At 48.1% G+C, this 21,376-nt stretch overlaps 1 protein-coding gene across 1 annotated transcript in view; it reads right to left on the reverse strand.

The window, feature by feature from the left end:
- Positions 1-21,376, reverse strand: part of LOC106596777 (glutamate receptor ionotropic, NMDA 2A) — a 190,448-nt gene that overhangs the window by 40,886 nt on the left and 128,186 nt on the right. The window contains exons 13-16 of the mRNA XM_045711321.1: positions 19,193-19,318; positions 13,391-13,620; positions 12,206-12,366; positions 2,801-2,988 (exon numbers count right to left, since the gene is read on the reverse strand). Coding sequence (XP_045567277.1) covers positions 2,801-2,988; positions 12,206-12,366; positions 13,391-13,620; positions 19,193-19,318 — 705 coding nt within the window. The remainder of the gene's footprint in view (positions 1-2,800; positions 2,989-12,205; positions 12,367-13,390; positions 13,621-19,192; positions 19,319-21,376) is intronic.

A 21,376-nucleotide genomic window follows, 5' to 3' on the forward strand; every position in this document is an offset into this window, starting at 1 on the left:
CCTCTCTTTCCTTTCTCATCCCTCTCTCCTCTCCTCTCTTTCCTTTCTCATCCCTGTCTCCTCTCCTCTCTTTCCTTTCTCATCCCTCTCTCCTCTCCTCCTCTCATCACTCTCTCCCCTCTCCTCTCTTTCCTTTCTCATCCCTCTCTCCTCTCCCCCCTCTCTCCCCTCTCCTCTCTTTCCTTTCTCATCCCTCTCTCCTCTCCTCCTCTCATCACTCTCCTCTCCTCCTCTCATCACTCTCCTCTCCTCCTCTCATCACTCTCATCTCCTCCTCTCATCCCTGTCTCCTCTCCTCCTCTCATCCCTGTCTCCTCTCCTCCTCTCATCCCTCTCTCCTCTCCTCCTCTCATCCCTGTCTCCTCTCCTCCTCTCATCCCTCTCTCCTCTCCTCCTATCATCCCTCTCTCCTCTCCTCCTCTCATCCCTCTCTCCTCTCCTCCTTTCATCCCTCTCTCCTCCTCTCACCCCACTCTCCTCACCTCTCATCCCTCTCTCCTCTCCTTCTCTCTCCTTCTCTCTCCTCCCTCTCTCCTCTCCTCCTCTCATCCCTCTCTCCTCTCCTCCTCTCATCCCTCTCTCCTCTCCTCCTCTCATCCCTCTCTCCTCTCCTCCTTTCATCCCTCTCTCCTCCTCTCATCCCAGTCTCCTCACCTCCTCTCCTCCCTCTCCTCCTCTCATCCCACTCTCCTCACCTCCTCTCATCCCACTCTCCTCACCTTCTCTCATCCCACTCTCCTCACCTCCTCTCATCCCACTCTCCTCACCTCCTCTCATCCCTCTCTCCTCTCCTCACTCTCTCCTGAATGAGAATGAGTGAGCTAACTGTAAGTGGCTCTGGATAAGAGCGTCTGCTAAATGACTAACGTAAATGTAGAGAGATGAGAAGAGAGTGTAGGATATGAAGAGAGACAAGAAGAGATATAAGAAGAGAGTGTAGGATATGAAGAGAGACAAGAAGAGAGATGAGAAGAGAGTGTAGGATATGAAGAGAGACAAGAAGAGAGATGAGAAGAGAGTGTAGGATATGAAGAGAGACAAGAAGAGAGATGAGAAGAGAGTGTAGGATATGAAGAGAGACAAGAAGAGAGATGAGAAGAGAGTGTAGGATATGAAGAGAGACAAGAAGAGAGATGAGAAGAGAGTGTAGGATATGAAGAGAGACGAGAACAGAGTGTAGGATATGAAGAGAGACGAGAACAGAGTGTAGGATATGAAGAGAGACAAGAAGAGAGATGAGAAGAGAGTGTAGGATATGAAGAGAGATGAGAAGAGTGTAGGATATGTAGAGAGACGAGAAGAGAGTGTAGGATATGTAGAGAGATGAGAAGAGAGTGTAGGATATGTAGAGCGCTGAGAAGAGATGGTAGGATATTCAAACAACAAGAGAAGAGGAAAGGAGAGAAGATGAGAAAAGAAGAGAAGGGGAGAGCCGAGCCGAGCAGAGGAATGGAGAGGGAGAGGAAAGAGGGAGGAGAGGAGAGGAAGGAAAGTAGTGGAAAGGAAAGGAGAGGAAAGGACAGGACAGGAGAGTAAATGAGAGGAAAGGAAAGGAAAGGAAAGGAAAGGAGAGGAAAGGAGAGGTGAGCAGAGGAAAGGAAAGGACAGGAGAGGAAAGGAAAGGATAGCAGAGGAAAGGAGAGGAAAGCAGTGGAAAGGAAAGGAGAAGAGAGCAGAGGAAAGGAAAGGAAAGGAGAGCAGAGGAAAGGAGAGGAGAGCAGAGGAAAGGAAAGGAAAGGAAAGGAAAGGAGAGCAGATGAAAGGATAGGAGAGCAGAGGAATGGAGAGGGAGAAGAGGAGAGCAGAAGAAAGGAGAGGAGAGGAAAGAGGGAGGAGAGGAGAAGAGGAGGAGAGGAAAGGAGAAGAGGAAAGTAGAGTAAAGGAGAGTAAAGGAGAGCAGAGGAAAGGAGAGGAGAGCAGACGAAAGGAGAGGACCACATACAGCGAGGTGTAGACAATACAGTGAAATGCTTACTTGCAACTTCTCCTCTCTTGGACTTGGCTAACAGAAGTGTAACAGTATGCAGTAGAAAAGACAGATGAAATAACAAACAGAAATAAGCATGCAAGGAAGAAAGCAGTAATTTACATAGAACCCTATTTACATACAACCCTATTTACATACAACTCTATTTACATACAACCCTATTTACATATAGCCCTATTTACATACACCCCTATTTACATACATCTCTATTTACATACACCCCTATTTACATATAACCCTATTTACATACACCCCTATTTACAAATAACCCTATTTACATACAACCCTATTTACATATAACCCTATTTACATATAACCCTGTTTACATATAACCCTGTTCACATATAGCCATATTTACATATACATGTATTTACATATATATAAATAACCACATATACAGTATAGAAATACAGAATTGGGTGAGAGAGGAGAGGACAGTGATATAGAAGGGTTAAATATGGTAGAGGGGAGGAGAGGAGAGCAGAGCAGAGGAAAGGAAAGGAGAGGAGAAGAGAAGAGAGGAGAAGAGTGGAGAGGGGAAAGGAGAGGAAAGGAAAGGAGGAAAGGAGGGGAGGAGAGAAGAGGAGATGAGAGCAGAGGAAAGCCGAGGAGAGGAGAGGATAGGAAATGAAAGGAAAGGAGAGAATAGGATAGGATAGGAGAAGAGAGGAGAAGAGAGGAGAAGAGAAGAGAGGAGAGGACAGGAAAGGAGAGAGGACAGGAAAGGAAAGGAGAGAGGAGAGGATAGCAGAGGAGAGAGGAAAGGAAAGGAAAGGATAGTAGAGGAGAGAGGAGAGGAGAGGAGTGTCCTACCATCTCCTATGATGGCCAGTATAGCCAAGTCCACCTGTCGTTTCCAGTGCGACCCTTTCTGCAGAGCGATGCCATAGCCGGTGGTGGCAAAGATGTACCCGCTGCCAATGGTGACCAGCTTACAGCCATCGTCTCTGCCAGCCGCGTAGTTCAACACAGCAGCATCATAGATGAAGGCATCCAGTTTACTGTAACAAAACACACAGAGGAAATATAAACTCAGTTTACTGTAACAAGACACACAGAGGAAATATAATCTCAGTGTACTGTAACAAAACACACAGAGGAAAAATAAACTCAGTTTACTGTAACAAAACACACAGAGGAAAAATAAACTCAGTTTACTGTAACAAAACACACAGAGGAAATATAAACTCCGTTTACTGTAACAAAACACACAGAGGAAATATAAACTCAGTTTACTGTAACAAGACACACAGATGAAATTGCCACTGTGAAGCATAGAGGAGGAGGTATGATAGTGTAGGGGAGCTTTGCTGGTGAGACTGTCTGTGACTTATTTATTTAGAATTCAAGGCACACTTATCCAGCATGGCTATCACAGCATTCTGCAGCGATACGCCATCCCATTTGGTTTGCGCTTAGTGGAACTATCATTTGTTTTTCAACAGGACAATGACCCAACACACCTCCAGGCTGTGTCAGGACTATTTGACCAAGAAGGAGAGTGATGGAGTGCTGCATCAGATGACCTGGCCTCCACAATCTCCTGACCTCAACACAAATGAGATGGTTTGGGATGAGTTGGACCGCAGAGTGGAAAAGCAGCCAACAAGTGCTCAGCATATGTGGGAACTCCTTCAATATGTTGGAAAAGCATTCCAGGTGAAGCTGGTTGAGAGAATGCCAAGAGTGTACAAAGCTGTCATCAAGGCAAAGGGTGGCTACATTGAATAATCAAAACTTAGATGAACACTTTTTTTGTTACTACATGATTCCATATGTGTTATTTCATAGTTTAAAAAATGTCTACAATGTAGAAAATAGAAAAAAATTAAGAAAAATCCCTTGAATGAGTAGGTGTGTCCAAACTTTTGACTGGTACTGAAGGTTTCAGTGTGTTTCACGTCTTCTAGGGACAGTGTGTGTGTGTGTGTGTGTGTGTGTGTGTGTGTGTGTGTGTGTGTGTGTGTGTGTGTGTGTGTGTGTGTGTGTGTGTGTGTGTGTGTGTGTGTGTGTGTGTGTGTCCAGTGGGTTCACCTCTTCACGGTCGGAAACTACAAGAAATAAACAATTTCATATTTGAAAAATGTTCTACATCTACATTCTACATTCCAGACTCCAAATAAACAGCCTGGAACGCTAACGGACAAGGGATCTGAAAGACGGCAGAGAGCTGAGGAGATTTCACATCGACCTTCGGCTGCACTCTCTGAAACTCGACTGGCCGATGACGAGCACCTGTAGGAGAGGAAAGGCAGATAGACCCTTTTCTTGAAAGGAAAGCTGGCTGGTGAACCAAGGGTCCCTGGAGTGGGGATTAACAATGGACTCATCGGCCACTTCGACAAAAGCCTTTATGACCATCCATTTTGTGCTTTGCAAACAATCAAATGGCTACAGTTTTGCTGGTTGTGTGAACGTAACCATAGTAACTGTTACGCGCCAACCCTTTGACTCACAGGATGAAGTTAAACAGAGATTCTCCGGTACTTCTGTATACTTTGTAGCTAATAGTTCTGAAAGTAGTGGCTCGCGAGCCAAAAGTGGTCCCCGTAAATTGCGTACTACATCACATATGTGCCAGATATATCCACCACGTCATTGCTCTCGCTCGCTCTGCCGTGTGTGCGTCTTGCTAGCTGTCACTCAAATGGCAAGGGGCTGAAGCTCATTGTTTAGAATTGCTAGGGGGCAGGCCCACGTTGTGGAACATTTAGGGAAAATGGCACATCACATTTTTCTGAAAACAGTCTCTTTCAAACTAGGGATCTCATGGCTAATTGAGGTAAAACAGTAATTCTGCTCTTAGATTATGCATGTATAAACTACATATTGACACATCCAGCCAAAAGCAGGAGGTTTAAAAAATTCTAAGTTCAGGAGTATGTCTTTAAGGAGACCTTCTATGCTGACCTGGATGGAATTCTGAGACAAATTCCAAGAAGACAAGATAAATCTACTTGGGGATTTTAATGCCTGGGTCAGTTGGAACCACAGTCTTTTGAGAGTCACAATTGGGAAGGAAGGAGTTGGCCATAGAAACTCGAATGGAGTTATTCTGCTCAGTAAATGTGTAGAACATGGTCTCACCATCACCAACACGCTCGTCCGACAAAATAACAGAAAACGACAACACCTCCAGGCTGCTCTCGGTGCAGAACCCAGAAAATAACCTGAGGAGATTGAAACACACTGGAGCATGATCAAGTCCACCATCCTCAACACCTGCAAGGACAACCTTGACTATAAGACCGAAGGACCCCACCGATTATAAGACCAAAAAGGACGACCCCACCTACTGTACGACCCAAAAGGGCGACCCCACCGACTGTACGACCCAAAAGGACAAGGACCCCACCGACTGTAAGACCCAAAAGGACAAGGACCCCACCGACTGTACGACCCAAAAGGACAAGGACCCCACCGACTGTAAGACCCAAAAGGACAAGGACCCCACCGACTGTACGACCCAAAAGGACAAGGACCCCACCGACTGTAAGAGCCAAAAGGACGACCCCACCGACTGTACGACCCAAAAGGACGACCCCACCGACTGTAAGACCCAAAAGGACGACCCCACCGACTGTAAGACCCAAAAGGACTGGTCTGATAAGAATGCCTCAGAAATTGAACAGCTCATTGACACCAAGCGGGGAACCTTTTGTGCCTGGAAAAACTATATCAACTGCAGGGCCAAAAGAGAAGCTCCAACCACAGCGAAGGCAGATGTCCAACGCCCGGTGAGGGAACTAAAAAAACACATGGTGAACAGAAAAGGCCCTGGAGATCCAGCAGCTGGCCGACTCCAGAGGCTTCTTCGACGCCACGAAGGCCCAGTATCATGGCCTAAACCCCCTTCACTCCAAAGATGGGCAAAAGCTAATGAAGCATGACAAATCAATCCAATCCCAGTGGAAAGAGCACTTTGAGGAGCTCCTCAACAGAAGCACAACAATTGATACTGACCACATCCCTCAGCGACCCACAAAGGAGGACATGGGACAACCCCCTACTGCAGGAGGACATGGAAGAACCACCTAGCCTGCAGGAGGACATGGGAGAACCACCCAGCCTGCAGGAGGACATGGGAGAACCACCCAGCCTGCAGGAGGACATGGGAGAACCACCCAGCCTGCAGGAGGACATGGGAGAACCACCCAGCCTGCAGGAGGACATGGGATAACCACCTAGCATGCACGAGGACATGGGAGAACCACCTAGCCTGCAGGAGGACATGGGAGAACCAACTAGCCTGCAGGAGGACATGGGAGAACCAACTAGCCTGCAGGAGGTGCAAGATGCCATCCTTTAGATGAGGAATAACAACGGCCAGATGAGATTCCAGCGGAAATCCAGAAGTAAGATGGACCAGTGCTCCTACAACACATACATGCCCTGCTCCTGAAGATCTGGGATTAGGAGGAAATGCCTGCAGAACTCAGGGACACCCTAATTGTTTACAAATGGGACAAAGCAGACTGTGGGAACTATATCTCCCTCCTGTCCACCACCAGGAAAACACAGGCCCTCATACTGGCCAACCGACTCCTTTCCCCTGTCAGAAGAAATCCTCCCAGAATCTCAGTGTGGCTTTTCCCCCCAACCAGAGGACAGGATCTTCACAGCACGACAACTGCAGGAAAAACGGCAGGAGCAAAATCAACCACTGTACAAGGCCTTTATAGACACCAGGCCTTTATAGACGCCAGGCCTTTATAGACGCCAGGCCTTTATAGACACCAGGCCTTCATAGACACCAGGCCTTTATAGACACAAGGCCTTTATAGACCCAAGGTCTTTATAGACCCAAGGTCTTTATAGAAACCAGGCCTTTATAGCCTTTGACTCTGTGAACCATCGTGCCTCTGATTCTATCCTGACAAATTCACCATAATACTGGGACTGCTGCATGACAACACGTCAGCTACGGTGTTCAGGAACAGTGGTGCTGAAACGGAACCCTTCAAGTTGGACACTGGAGTTAAAACAGGGCTGTATCATTGCACCCACCCTGTTTTCAATTTTCATCGCTGCCATTCCTCCAACTCAAAGGTGAAAATCTGCCTCGGGGAGTCCAAATCCCGTACGGAACAGACGGCAAACTCTTCAACCTGAATAAGATTCAAAGGCCAAGAGCAAAAACCACCAACACTTCCGTTGTGGAGCTCCAGTAATGCAGATGATAACGCCGTCCCTGCCCACTGAGAAGAGGACCTTCAGTGCATCCTGGATGCTTCCGCCAAGGCACACATGTTCCTGGGTCTGATCCTAAACATAAAAATGACTCAAATCCTTCACTTTTTAGTCATTTAGCAGACACTGTTATCCAGAGAGACTTACACTAGTCACAGCACACATTTTCATACTTCTTTCATACTGGTCGCCCCGTGGGAATTGAACCAACAACCCTGGTGTTTGCAAGTGCCATGCTCTACTAACTGAGCTACAGGGGACTTCACCAACCATCGCCTGACAAAAATACACCGGCCCCAGCAATACATCTTGACAATACCACTCCTGAACACGTGGACCACTTTCCCTACCTTGGCAATCCTTTTCTCCTCCAAAGCCGACACTGACGTGGAAATACACCACCGCCTAAAGCTGTGCCAGTGGAGCCTTCTGGGAAAAGAGTCTATGAGGACCGCCACATCAAGACCAGAACTAGACTCCTGGTCTACAGAGCAAACAACCTGAAGACTAACCTCTAAACACCACATTAACATCTCCAGCTGGGAGGACAACCTATAGACTAACCTCTAAACACCACATAAACATCTCCAGCTGGGAAGACAACCTATAGACTAACCTCTAAACACCACATAAACACCTCCAGCTGGGAGGACAACCTATAGACTAACCTCTACCTGACAACCATAACCCTAAACACCACATAAACATCTCCAGCTGGGAGGACAACCTATAGACTAACCTCTAAACACCACATAAACATCTCCAGCTGGGAGGACAACCTATAGACTAACCTCTACACACCACATAAACATCTCCAGCTGGGAGGACAACCTATAGACTAACCTCTACACACCACATAAACATCTCCAGCTGGGAGGACAACCTATAGACTAACCTCTACACACCACATAAACATCTCCAGCTGGGAAGACAACCTATAGACTAACCTCTAAACACCACATAAACACCTCCAGCTGGGAAGACAACCTATAGACTAACCTCTAAACACCACATAATGTCACGTCCTGACCAGCAGATGGTGCTGTTGTAGTAGTTTTGGGGTCAGGACGTGGCAGTCTTGTGTGTGTGTGATTGTTCTGTGTTGGTCTTGTGACTCCTGATCAGGAACAGCTGGGTATCGTTGTTCCTGATTGGGAGTCATATATGTAGGAGTATGTTTGTCACTTGGTTTTGGGGGTGGTTGTTTTGCACTGCGTTTTTTAGCCTGCAAACTGTTGCTGCTGTCATGTTTATTGTTTCCTGTGGATGCTTTACTCCTTTTGTTGGGTAATTAAAAAATGAGTATTCACATACCTGCTGCGCCTTGGTTCATTTCAGAAGACAGCCGTTACAGAACCACCCACCAAACAAGGACCAAGCAGCGGAAGAGGAAGGAGCAGCGACAGGAGAGCAAAAGGGAGGAATGGACATGGGAGGACGTCCTGGACGGCAAGGGAGCCTACACCTGGGAAGAGATCCTGGCCGGAAGGGATCACCTCCCATGGGAACAGGTGGAGGCACTCAGGAGAGCGGAGGCAGCTGGACAGAGGAACCATCGGGAACGTTACGCTGGAACACGGTTGGCTAGGAAACCCGAGAGGCAGCCCCAAGATTTTTTTGGGGGGGCACACGGGTAGCTTGGCCAGGCCAGGGAAGAGCCATAAGCCAGCTACCCGTGACTACAGGGAGGTGCATATGAGGTGGAGGGCGCCATGTTACGCTGTGGTACGCACCATCTCGCCGATACGGACACACAGCCCAGTTCGCCCAGTACCAGCGCCCCGCAGGTGCCAGGGCAAGGTGAACATCGAGCCGGAAGGGGGGATGCCAACCCTACAATCAAGACCGCCAGCGCGCCCTTTCGGTCCGGTGTTTCCCGCCAGACGCACTAGCATGGAGGTGCGTGTCTCCAGGCTGGCACGTCCTATACCAGCCCCACGCATCAGGAGTCTAGTGTGTCAACCCAGCCTCGCCAGTCAACAGTCACCAGAGCTGCCCGCCAGTCAACAGTCACCAGAGCTGCCCGCCAGTCAACAGTCGCCAGAGCTGCCCGCCAGTCAACAGTCGTCAGAGCTGCCCGCCAGTCAACAGTCGACAGAACTACCCACCACCAAAGGACCAAGCAGCAGAGAAGAGGACAGAGGCAAGTGAGGGAGGAATGTTGGAAGCAGCGCGCTCGGGAGGTGATGGATTCCTGGTCGCTGGAGGTGTTGACGGAGAGGATTGACTGGACATGGGAGCAGTTGCGGGTCCACTGTGACAACCTGCCTGGGAGGCAGGTAGAACCCGAGAGGCAGCCCCAATAATTTTTTAGGGGGGGGCACAAGGGCTATTTGGCGGGGCGAGATTACAGCCCCAGGCCATCTCCCCGTACCCTTGTAGGGCAGACTGGACAGGTCCCGTGCTTTGGGGTTGGGGCTGTGGTGAGGCCTGGGATTTTCAGGCCGGTAGGCAAGGTACCAGCGCCCCGCATGTGCCAGGGCGAAGTAGGCATCGAGCCGGAAGGGGTGATGCCAACACTGCGCTCAAGACCGCCAGTGCGCCCTTTCGGGCCGGTGTTTCCCGCTAGACGCACTAGCATGGAGGTGCGTGTCTCCAGGCTGGCACGTCCAGTACCAGCCCCACGCATCAGGAGTCTAGTGCGTCAGCCCAGCCTCGCCAGTCAACAGTCGCCAGAGCTGACCGCCAGTCAACAGTCGCCAGAGCTGACCGCCAGTGGTACGTCGCCAGAGCCGCCCGCCAGTCGTACGTCGCCAGAGCCGCCCGCCAGTCGTACGTCGCCAGAGCCGCCCGCCAGTCGTACGTCGCCAGAGCCGCCCGCCAGTCGTACGTCGCCAGAGCCGCCCGCCAGTCGTACGTCGCCAGAGCCGCCCGCCAGTCGTACGTCGCCAGAGCCGCCCGCCAGTCGTACGTCGCCAGAGCCGCCCGCCAGTCGTACGTCGCCAGAGCCGCCCGCCAGTCGTACGTCGCCAGAGCCGCCCGCCAATCGTACGTCGCCAGAGCCGCCCGCCAGTCGAAGCCGCCAGAGCCGCCCGCTAGTCAGAAGCTGCCAGAGTGGCCCGACTGCCCCGAGCTGCCAGAGTGGCCCGACTGCCCCGAGCTGCCAGAGTGGCCCGACTGCCCCGAGCTGCCAGAGTGGCCCGACTGCCCCGAGCTGCCAGAGTGGCCCGACTGCCCCGAGCTGCCAGAGTGGCCCGACTGCCCCGAGCTGCCAGAGTGGCCCGACTGCCCCGAGCTGCCAGAGTGGCCCGACTGCCCTCCGGCCCAGCCCGAGGGGCCCTCCTGTCCTCCGGCCCATCCGGCCCAGCCCGAGGGGCCCTCCTGTCCTCCGGCCCAGCCCGAGGGGCCCTCCTGTCCTCCGGCCCATCCGGCCCAGCCCGAGGGGCCCTCCTGTCCTCCGGCCCAGCCCGAGGGGCCCTCCTGTCCTCCGGCCCAGCCCGAGGGGCCCGTCTGCCTGGCGCAGCTATCGGCGCCACCGAAGTGGGCGACGCCGAGGGTGGAGCAAGGTCCACGTCCTGCACCTGAGCCACCTCCAGGATAGGTGGGTTGGGGAGGGAGGGTGTAGCACAGTGCCGTCGTTGACGGCAGCCACCCTCCCTTCCCTCCCTTATTGTTTAGGGGTTATTGTTTATGGGGTTTGTTGGGGATTTTGTTTGTTGGTGTTTTTTTGTTGTTATGTGCATTCCGGGGTCTGCACCTTGAGGGGGGGGTACTGTCACGTCCTGACCAGCAGATGGAGCTGTTGTAGTAGTTTTGGGGTCAGGACGTGGCAGTCTTGTGTGTGTGTGTGATTGTTCTGTGTTGGTCTTGTGACTCCTGATCAGGAACAGCTGGGGATCGTTGTTCCTGATTGGGAGTCATATATGTAGGAGTATGTTTGTCACTTGGTTTTGTGGGTAGTTGGTTTTGCACTGCGTTGGTGAGCCTGCAAAACTGTTTAGTGTTATGGGTATCATTTATTGTTTTGTCAAGTGGATGCTTTACTCTTTTTTTTGTTAATTAAAATATGAGTATCCACAACTCCGCTGCATTTTGGTCTTCCCTGCAACACAACGAAGGATTTTGTGACACATAAACATCTCCAGCTGGGAGGACAACCTATAGACTAACCTCTAAACACCACATAAACATCTCCAGCTGGGAGGACAACCTGAAGACTAACCTCTAAACACCACATAAACATCTCCAGCTGGGAGGACAACCTGAAGACTAACCTCTAAACACCACATAAACACCTCCAGCTGGGAGGACAACCTGAAGAATAACCTCTAAACACCACATAAACATCTCCAGCTGGGAGGACAACCTGAAGAATAACCTCTAAACACCACATAAACATCTCCAGCTGGGAGGACAACCTATAGACTAACCTCTAAACACCACATAAACATCTCCAGCTGGGAGGACAACCTATAGACTAACCTCTACACACCACATAAACATCTCCAGCTGGGAGGACAACCTGAAGAATAACCTCTAAACACCACATAAACATCTCCAGCTGGGAGGACAACCTATAGACTAACCTCTAAACACCACATAAACATCTCCAGCTGGGAGGACAACCTATAGACTAACCTCTAAACACCACATAAACACCTCCAGCTGGGAGGACAACCTATAGACTAACCTCTACACACCACATAAACATCTCCAGCTGGGAGGACAACCTGAAGAATAACCTCTAAACACCACATAAACATCTCCAGCTGGGAGGACAACCTATAGACTAACCTCTAAACACCACATAAACATCTCCAGCTGGGAGGACAACCTATAGACTAACCTCTAAACACCACATAAACATCTCCAGCTGGGAGGACAACCTATAGACTAACCTCTAAACACCACATAAACACCTCCAGCTGGGAAGACAACCTATAGACTAACCTCTACACACCACATAAACACCTCCAGCTGGGAGGACAACCTATAGACTAACCTCTAAACACCACATAAACATCTCCAGCTGGGAGGACAACCTATAGACTAGGGGTTAGGGGTCAGGGGTCAGGGTGTGTGTCGTACCCTGCTTTGAGGCTGACCAGTGCATCCTGTACTCCTCCCTGGTGATACTTCACCAGGTACTCGTGCATGTCGGGGTAATTCTTCCTGATGTTCCTCTCTGTTGAACCATTAGGAACCGTCCCAAAACGGAACGGAGGGGAGTATGCATACGGGTTCTGGAACTAGAGAGGAGTGGAGAGAGAGAGAGAGGGGGGGAGAGAGAGAGAGAGGGGGAGAGGGAGAGAGAGAGGGGGAGAGAGATGGGGGAGAGGGGAGAGAGAGAGGAAGAGAGAGAGGGGGGGCAGAGAGAGAGAGAGAAAGAGAGGGGTAGAGAGAGAGGGGGAGAAAGAGAGGGGGTAGAGAGAGAGGGGGAGAGAGAGCGAGGGGTAGAGAGAGAGGGGGGAGAGAGAGGGGGTGGAGAGAGAGGGGTAGAAAGAGAGGGGGAGAGAGAGAGAGAGGAGGAGAGAGAGGTAAGAGAGATAAGCTATTAATATTACTTAATTAAATATGATTTGCTCCAGCCAATAGCAATAAGACCAATAAAAACACAACACTCGACACTAGAAACAACACATCATCAATGATGTAAAAAGGAACATGTTAACATGAGGTCAACAGGATCAGAACGGAAACTAGGTGAGATAAATGTGTCTGCCACTGCAGAATCATGTCTTTCTGCTGATACCTCTCTCTCCTGGCTGTTGTTGATCCCTAGACCAGGACAGACTGACTGACTCTTGGCTGTTACTGGTTAGCCTGACAGACTGATGCTTGGCTTTGATTGGCTAGCCTGAATGACTGACGCTTGGTTGTGATTGGCTAGGCAGACAGACTGACACTTGGCTGTGATTGGCTAGACAGACTAACAACATGTGGCATGATGAATGAGGGAGAAGAACACTGCTGGAAACAATACAATACACACACACACACACACACCTACACATCTACACACACACACCACACACACACACACACACACACACACACACACACACACACACACACACACACACACACACACACACACACACACACACACACACACACACACACACACACACACACACTGACACACTGACATACACATACACACATAAAGCAAGAGAGACACAAAGGACAGAGACGAAACATGACCATGATGCACTGGGACAGGCCTTTGTGTCTCTGTCTGTCAAACACACACAGACAGACACAGTCCTTTACCTTGTTGTCAGACAGTCCCGTGACCTGGTCTACAAACTCCTCCTGGATCATGAAGGCAGCCAGGTTGGCTGTGTAAGAGGCCAGGAAGATGACAGCGAAGAAGGCCCACACCGACACTATGAACTTACTGGTGGTGCCTTTAGGGTTCTGAACCGGAACAGAGTTGTTGAACACTAGACCCCACAGCAGCCACACTGCCTTACCAACAGTGAACGACGGACCGTGCGGGTCTGGGGGAGAGAAAATGCAGGAGAGAGAGAGAGAGAGAGGCAGGGAGAAAGGGGGTCAGAGAGGAAGAGAGAGGAAAGGGTGTTAAACCAGGAGAGGGAAGGTAACAGATCTGTGGAATGGCAGCAGTGTAGACCAACTGGTATAAGGCCTCATTACTACCTTGTACTCCTGTATAAGGCCTCATTATTACCTGGTACTCCTGTATATAGCCTCATTACTACCTGGTACTCCTAGTATATAGCCTCATTACTACATGGCGCTCCTGGTATATAACCTCATTACTACCTGGTACTCCTGTAAAAGGCCTCATTACTACCTGGTACTCCTTGTATATAGCCTCATTACTACCTGGTACTCCTTGTATAAGGCCTCATTACTACCTGGTACTCCTGTATAAGGCCTCATTACTACCTGGTACTCCTGTATATAGCCTCATTCCTACCTGGTAATCCTGGTATATAGTCTCATTACTACATGGCACTCCTGGTATATAACCTCATTACTACCTGGTACTCCTGTATATAGCCTCATTACTACCTGGTACTCCTGTATAAGGCCTCATTACTACCTGGTACTCCTGTATAAGGCCTCATTACTACCTGGTACTCCTGTATAAGGCCTCATTACCACCTGGTACTCCTTGTATATATCCTCATTACAACCTGGTATTCCTTGTATAAGGCCTCAATACTACCTGGTATACAGCCTCATTATTACCTGGTACTCCTTTATATAGCCTCATTACTACCTGTTACTCCTGTATATAGCCTCATTACTACCTGGTACTCCTGTATATAGCCTCATTACTACCTGCTACTCCTGTATATAGCCTCATTACTACCTGGTACTCCTGTATATAGCCTCATTACTACCTGGTACTCATGTATATAGCCTCATTACTACCTGTTACTCCTGTATATAGCCTCATTACTACCTGGTAATCCTGTATATAGCCTCAATACTACCTGTTACTCCTGTATATAGCCTCATTCCTACCTGGTACTCCTGTATATAGCCTCATTACTACCTGTTACTCCTGTATATAGCCTCATTACTACCTGGTACTCCTGTATATAGCCTCATTATTACCTGGTACTCCTGGTATATAGCCTCATTACTACCTGGTACTCCTGGTATATAGCCTCATTACTACCTGGTACTCCTGTATATAGCCTCATTACTACCTGGTACTCCTGGTATATAGCCTCATTACTACATGGCACTCCTGGTATATAACCTCATTACTACCTGGTACACCTGTAAAATGCCTCATTACTACCTGGTACTCCTTGTATATAGCCTCATTACTACATGGAACTCCTTGTACAAGGCCTCATTACTACCTGGTACTCCTGTATAAGGCCTCATTACTACCTGTACTCCTGTATAAGACCTCATTACTACCTGGTACTCCTTTATATAGCCTCATTACTACCTGGTACTCCTGTATATAGCCTCATTGCTACCTGGTACTCCTGGTATATAGCCTCATTACTACATGGCACTCCTGGTATATAACCTCATTACTACCTGGTACTCCTGTATATAGCCTCCTTACTACCTGTTACTCCTGTATATAGCCTCAATACTACCTGTTACTCCTGTATATAGCCTCATTACTACCTGGTACTCCTTGTATATAGCCTCATTACAACCTGGTAATCCTTGTATAAGGCCTCATTACTACCTGGTATACAGCCTCATTATTACCTGGTATCCCTTTATATAGCCTCATTACTACCTGTTACTCCTGTATATAGCCTCATTACTACCTGGTACTCCTGTATATAGCCTCATTACTACCTGTTACTCCTGTATATAGCCTCATTACTACCTGTTACTCCTGTATATAGCCTCATTCCTACCTGGTACTCCTGTATATAGCCTCATTACTACCTGTTACTCCTGTATATAGCCTCATTACTACCTGGTACTCCTGTATATAGCCTCATTACTACCTGGTACTCCTGTATATAGCCCCATTACTACCAGTTACTCCTATATATAGCCTCATTACTACCTGGTACTCCTGGTATATAGCCTCATTACTACATGGCACTCCTGGTATATAACCTCATTACTACCTGGTACTCCTGTATAAGGCCTCATTACTACCTGTACTCCTGTATAAGGCCTAATTACTACCTGGTACTCCTTTATATAGCCTCATTACTACCTGGTACTCCTGTATATAGCCTCATTGCTACCTGGTACTCCTGGTATATAGCCTCATAACTACATGGCACTCCTGGTATATAACCTCATTACTACCTGGTACTCCTGTATATAGCCTCATTACTACCTGGTACTCCTGTATATAGCCTCATTACTACCTGGTACTCCTGTATATAGCCTCCTTACGACCTGTTACTCCTGTATATAGCCCCATTACTACCTGTTACTCCTGTATATAGCCCCATTGCTACCTGGTACTCCTGGTATATAGCCTCATTACTACATGGCACTCCTGGTATATAACCTCATTACTACCTGGTACACCTGTAAAAGGCCTCATTACTACCTGGTACTCCTTGTATATAGCCTCATTACTACATGGAACTCCTTGTATAAGGCCTCATTACTACCTGGTACTCCTGTATAAGGCCTCATTACTACCTGTACTCCTGTATAAGACCTCATTACTACCTGGTACTCCTTTATATAGCCTCATTACTACCTGGTACTCCTGTATATAGCCTCATTGCTACCTGGTACTCCTGGTATATAGCCTCATTACTACATGGCACTCCTGGTATATAACCTCATTACTACCTGGTACTCCTGTATATAGCCTCATTACTACCTGGTACTCCTGTATATAGCCTCATTACTACCTGGTACTCCTGTATATAGCCTCCTTACTACCTGTTACTCCTGTATATAGCCTCAATACTACCTGTTACTCCTGTATATAGCCTCATTACTACCTGGTACTCCTTGTATATAGCCTCATTACAACCTGGTAATCCTTGTATAAGGCCTCATTACTACCTGGTATACAGCCTCATTATTACCTGGTACTCCTTTATATAGCCTCATTACTACCTGTTACTCCTGTATATAGCCTCATTACTACCTGGTACTCCTGTATATAGCCTCATTACTACCTGTTACTCCTGTATATAGCCTCATTACTACCTGTTACTCCTGTATATAGCCTCATTCCTACCTGATACTCCTGTATATAGCCTCATTACTACCTGTTACTCCTGTATATAGCCTCATTACTACCTGGTACTCCTGTATATAGCCTCATTACTACCTGGTACTCCTGTATATAGCCCCATTACTACCTGTTACTACTGTATATAGCCTCATTACTACCTGGTACTCCTGGTATATAGCCTCATTACTACATGGCACTCCTGGTATATAACCTCATTACTACCTGGTACTCCTGTATAAGGCCTCATTACTACCTGTACTCCTGTATAAGGCCTAATTACTACCTGGTACTCCTTTATATAGCCTCATTACTACCTGGTACTCCTGTATATAGCCTCATTGCTACCTGGTACTCCTGGTATATAGCCTCATAACTACATGGCACTCCTGGTATATAACCTCATTACTACCTGGTACTCCTGTATATAGCCTCATTACTACCTGGTACTCCTGTATATAGCCTCATTACTACCTGGTACTCCTGTATATAGCCTCCTTACTACCTGTTACTCCTGTATATAGCCCCATTACTACCTGTTACTCCTGTATATAGCCTCATTACTACCTGGTACTCCTGGTATATAGCCTCATTACTACATGGCACTCCTGGTATATAACCTCATTACTACCTGGTACTCCTGTAAAAGGCCTCATTCCTACCTGGTACTCCTTGTATATAGCCTCATTACTACATGGTACTCCTTGTATAAGGCCTCATTACTACCTGGTACTCCTGTATAAGGCCTCATTACTACCTGTACTCCTGTATAAGGCCTCATTACTACCTGGTACTCCTTTATATAGCCTCATTACTACCTGGTACTCCTGTATATAGCCTCATTGCTACCTGGTACTCCTGGTATATAGCCTCATTACTACATGGCACTCCTGGTATATAACCTCATTACTACCTGGTACTCCTGTATATAGCCTCATTACTACCTGGTACTCCTGTATATAGCCTCATTACTACCTGGTACTCCTGTATATAGCCTCCTTACTACCTGTTACTCCTGTATATAGCCTCAATACTACCTGTTACTCCTGTATATAGCCTCATTACTACCTGGTACTCCTGTATATAGCCTCATTACTACCTGGTACTCCTGTATATAGCCTCATTACTACCTGTTACTCCTGTAGATAGCCTCATTACTAACTGGTAATCCTGTATATAGCCTCATTACTACCTGGTACTCCTGTATATAGCCTCATTGCTACCTGGTACTCCTGGTATATAGCCTCATTACTGCATGGCACTCCTGGTATATAACCTCATTACTACCTGGTACTCCTGTATATAGCCTCATTACTACCTGTTACTCCTGTATATAGCCTCATTACTACCTGGTAATCCTGTATATAGCCTCATTACTACCTGGTACTCCTGTATATAGCCTATTTACTACCTGTTACTCCTGTATAATAGCCGCATTATTACCTGGTACTCCTGGTATATAGCCTCATTACTACCTGGTACTCCTGGTATATTTTGCCTCATTACTACCTGTACTCCTGTAAAAGGCCTCATTACTACCTGGTACCCCTTGTATAAGGCCTCATAACTTCCCGGTACTCCTGTATAAGGTCTCATTACTACCTGGTACTCCTGTATATAGCCTCATTCCTACCTGGTACTCCTGGTATATAGCCTCATTACTACATGGCACTCCTGGTATATAGCCTCATTACTACCTGGTACTCCTGTATATAGCCTCATTACTACCTGGTACTCCTGTATAAGGCCTCATTACTACCTGGTACTCCTGTATAAGGCCTCATTACTACCTGGTAGTCCTGTATAAGGCCTCATTACTACCTGGTACTCCTTGTATATAGCCTCATTATAACCTGGTAATCCTTGTGTAAGGCCTCATTACTACCTGGTATACAGCCTCATTATTACCTGGTACTCCTTTATATAGCCTCATTACTACCTGTTACTCCTGTATATAGCCTCATTTCTACCTGGTATCCTTTTATGCCTCATTACTCTTTACTCCTGTATATAACCTCATTACTACCTGTTACTCCTGTATATAGCCTCATTACTACCTGTCACTCCTGTATATAGCCTCAATACTACCTGTTACTCCTGTATATAGCCTCAATATCTACCTGGTACCCTGTATATAGCCTCAATACTACCTGGTACCCTGTATATAGTCTCATTTTTACCTGGTACTCCTTGTATAAGGCCTCATTACTTCCTGGTTACTATTTTCAATTTTATTTTGCAAATGTTCTTACTTTGTAACTCTGCTGTTGAGAAAGGGCTTGTGGTTTATTATATCACAGTAAAGTCTACAACTGTTGTATTCGGTGCATGTGATGATTCAAATTAGATTAACAGTGGTGTTGAGAGAGAGAGAGAGAGAGAGAGAGAGAGAGAGAGAGAGAGAGTACCTTTGCCCTGGGCCAAGTTGCGGTTGAATCCCAGTGGACTGACAAACTCAAACAGGAAGACAGAGATGGCCGTGACCAGGAGTAGCATCACAAACATCATCACCCACACAGACGCACTGAAGGGCTCTGAGAGAGAGAGAGGAGGGGAGAGGGGGAGAGAGTGGGGAGGAAGGGAGAGAGAGGGGGAGAGAGAGGGAAGGAAGGAAGGGAGAGAGAGACACACACAGAGAGAGAGAGACAGAGAGCAAGAGAGAGAGAGAGAGAGAGAGAGAGAGAGAGAGAGACAGAGAGAGAGAGAAGCGGAGAGTTTCATAACTACATTATTTGACAGTACTTTATTTGGTGTAAAGCATTGCCATCAGCAGCACCAGCCCTTTAAAACCAGCGCTTCTGACGTCACACATGTAGATACATACTTATCATTCATCTCTATAACACCATATGAAGCAGACAGACAGAGAGATATGGCGGGGGAGGGGAGGAGGAGGGGAGGAGAAAGACAGACAGAAAGATATCAGAAAGACTGGCAGACAGAGAATGAGAACACAGGGAGAGAAAGATAGTGAGAGAGAGAGAAACAGAGAGAAGACAGAGAGAATGAATGGAGAGAGATAGACAGAGAGAGAGAGTGTGAATGGAGAGAGACAGACAGAGAGAGAGTGAATGTAGAGACATAGACAGAGAGAGAGAGAATGTAGAGAGATAGAGAGAGAGAGTGAATGGAGAGAGAGACAGAGAGAGAGAGAGAGAGAGTGAATGTAGAGAGAGACAGAGAGATAGAGAGAGAGAGTGAATGGAGAGAGAGACAGAGAGAGAGGTTAGTCACAGTAAGTTTGAGTTTGAGCACATTTCCTTATTTCTCATTATTCCCTTGGATCTTCTCTGAGCGGAAAGTCTCACTGCCAACGGGCAGGAGAGGAGGAGGTGGAGGAGAGGAGAGGGAGACGGAGAGGAGAGGAGAGGAGAGGAGAGGAGAGGAGAGGAGAGGAGAGGAGAGGAGAGGAGAGGAGAGGAGATGAGATGAGAGGGAAAAGGGGAGGAGGAGACGAGAGTGAGAGGAGAGGAGGGAGAGGAGTGGAGAGAAGAGGGAGAGGAGGGGGAGGAGTGGAGAGGAGACATGGAGAGGAGGTGAGGAGAGGAGACATGGAGAGGAGGAGAGGAGACATGGAGAGTAAGTGAGGAGAGGAGACATGGAGAGGAGGAGAGGAGACATGTAGAGGAAGTGAGGAGAGGAGACATGGAGAGGAGGAGAGGAGACATGGAGAGGAGAGGAGGAGAGGATACATGGAGAGGCAGTGAGGAGGAGAGGAGAGGAGACATGGACAGGAGAAGAGGAGAGAGAAATGGAGGAGACATGGAGAGGAAGAGAGGAGGAGAGGAGAGGAGACATGGACAGGAGAAGAGGAGAGAGAAATGGAGGAGACATGGAGAGGAGGAGAAGAGACATGGAGAGGCAGTGAGGAGAGGAGACATGGAGAGGAAGTGAGGAGGAGAGGAGAGGAGGCATGGAGAGGAAGTGAGGAGAGGGGACATGGAGAGGAGGAGAGGAGACATGGAGAGGAAGTGAGGAGAGGAGACATGGAGAGGAAGTGAGGAGAGGAGACATGGAGAGGAGAGGAGGAGAGGATACATGGAGAGGAAGAGAGGAGGAGAGGAGAGGAGACATGGAGAGGAGAGGAGGAGAGGATACATGGGGAGGAAGTGAGGAGGAGAGGAGACATGGACAGGAGAAGAGGAGAGAGAAATGGAGGAGACATGTAGAGGAAGAGAGGAGGAGAGGAGAGGAGACATGCACAGGAGAAGAGGAGAGAGAAATGGAGGAGACATGGAGAGGAAGAGAGGAGACATGGAGAGGAGGAGAGGAGAGGAGACATGGACAGGAGAAGAGAGAGAAATGGAGGAGACATGGAGAGGAAGAGAGGAGACACGGAGAGGAAGAGAGGAGACATGGAGAGGAGGAGAGGAGAGGAGACATGGACAGGAGAAGAGAGAGAAATGGAGGAGACATGGAGAGGAAGAGAGGAGACACGGAGAGGAAGAGAGGAGACATGGAGAGGAGGAGAGGAGAGAGAAAGAGAGGAGGAGAAACGACCATGTGGGCAACATTGGTTGAAGTGATGTTTTGACATGTCTTTTTTAGTGACCTGAAAAAAAAGTTATGTTTTTAATAATGAATAGATTGTG

The sequence above is a fragment of the Salmo salar genome, chromosome ssa02, assembly GCF_905237065.1.
Source record: "Salmo salar chromosome ssa02, Ssal_v3.1, whole genome shotgun sequence".
In the NCBI taxonomy this organism is placed as follows: domain Eukaryota; kingdom Metazoa; phylum Chordata; class Actinopteri; order Salmoniformes; family Salmonidae; genus Salmo; species Salmo salar.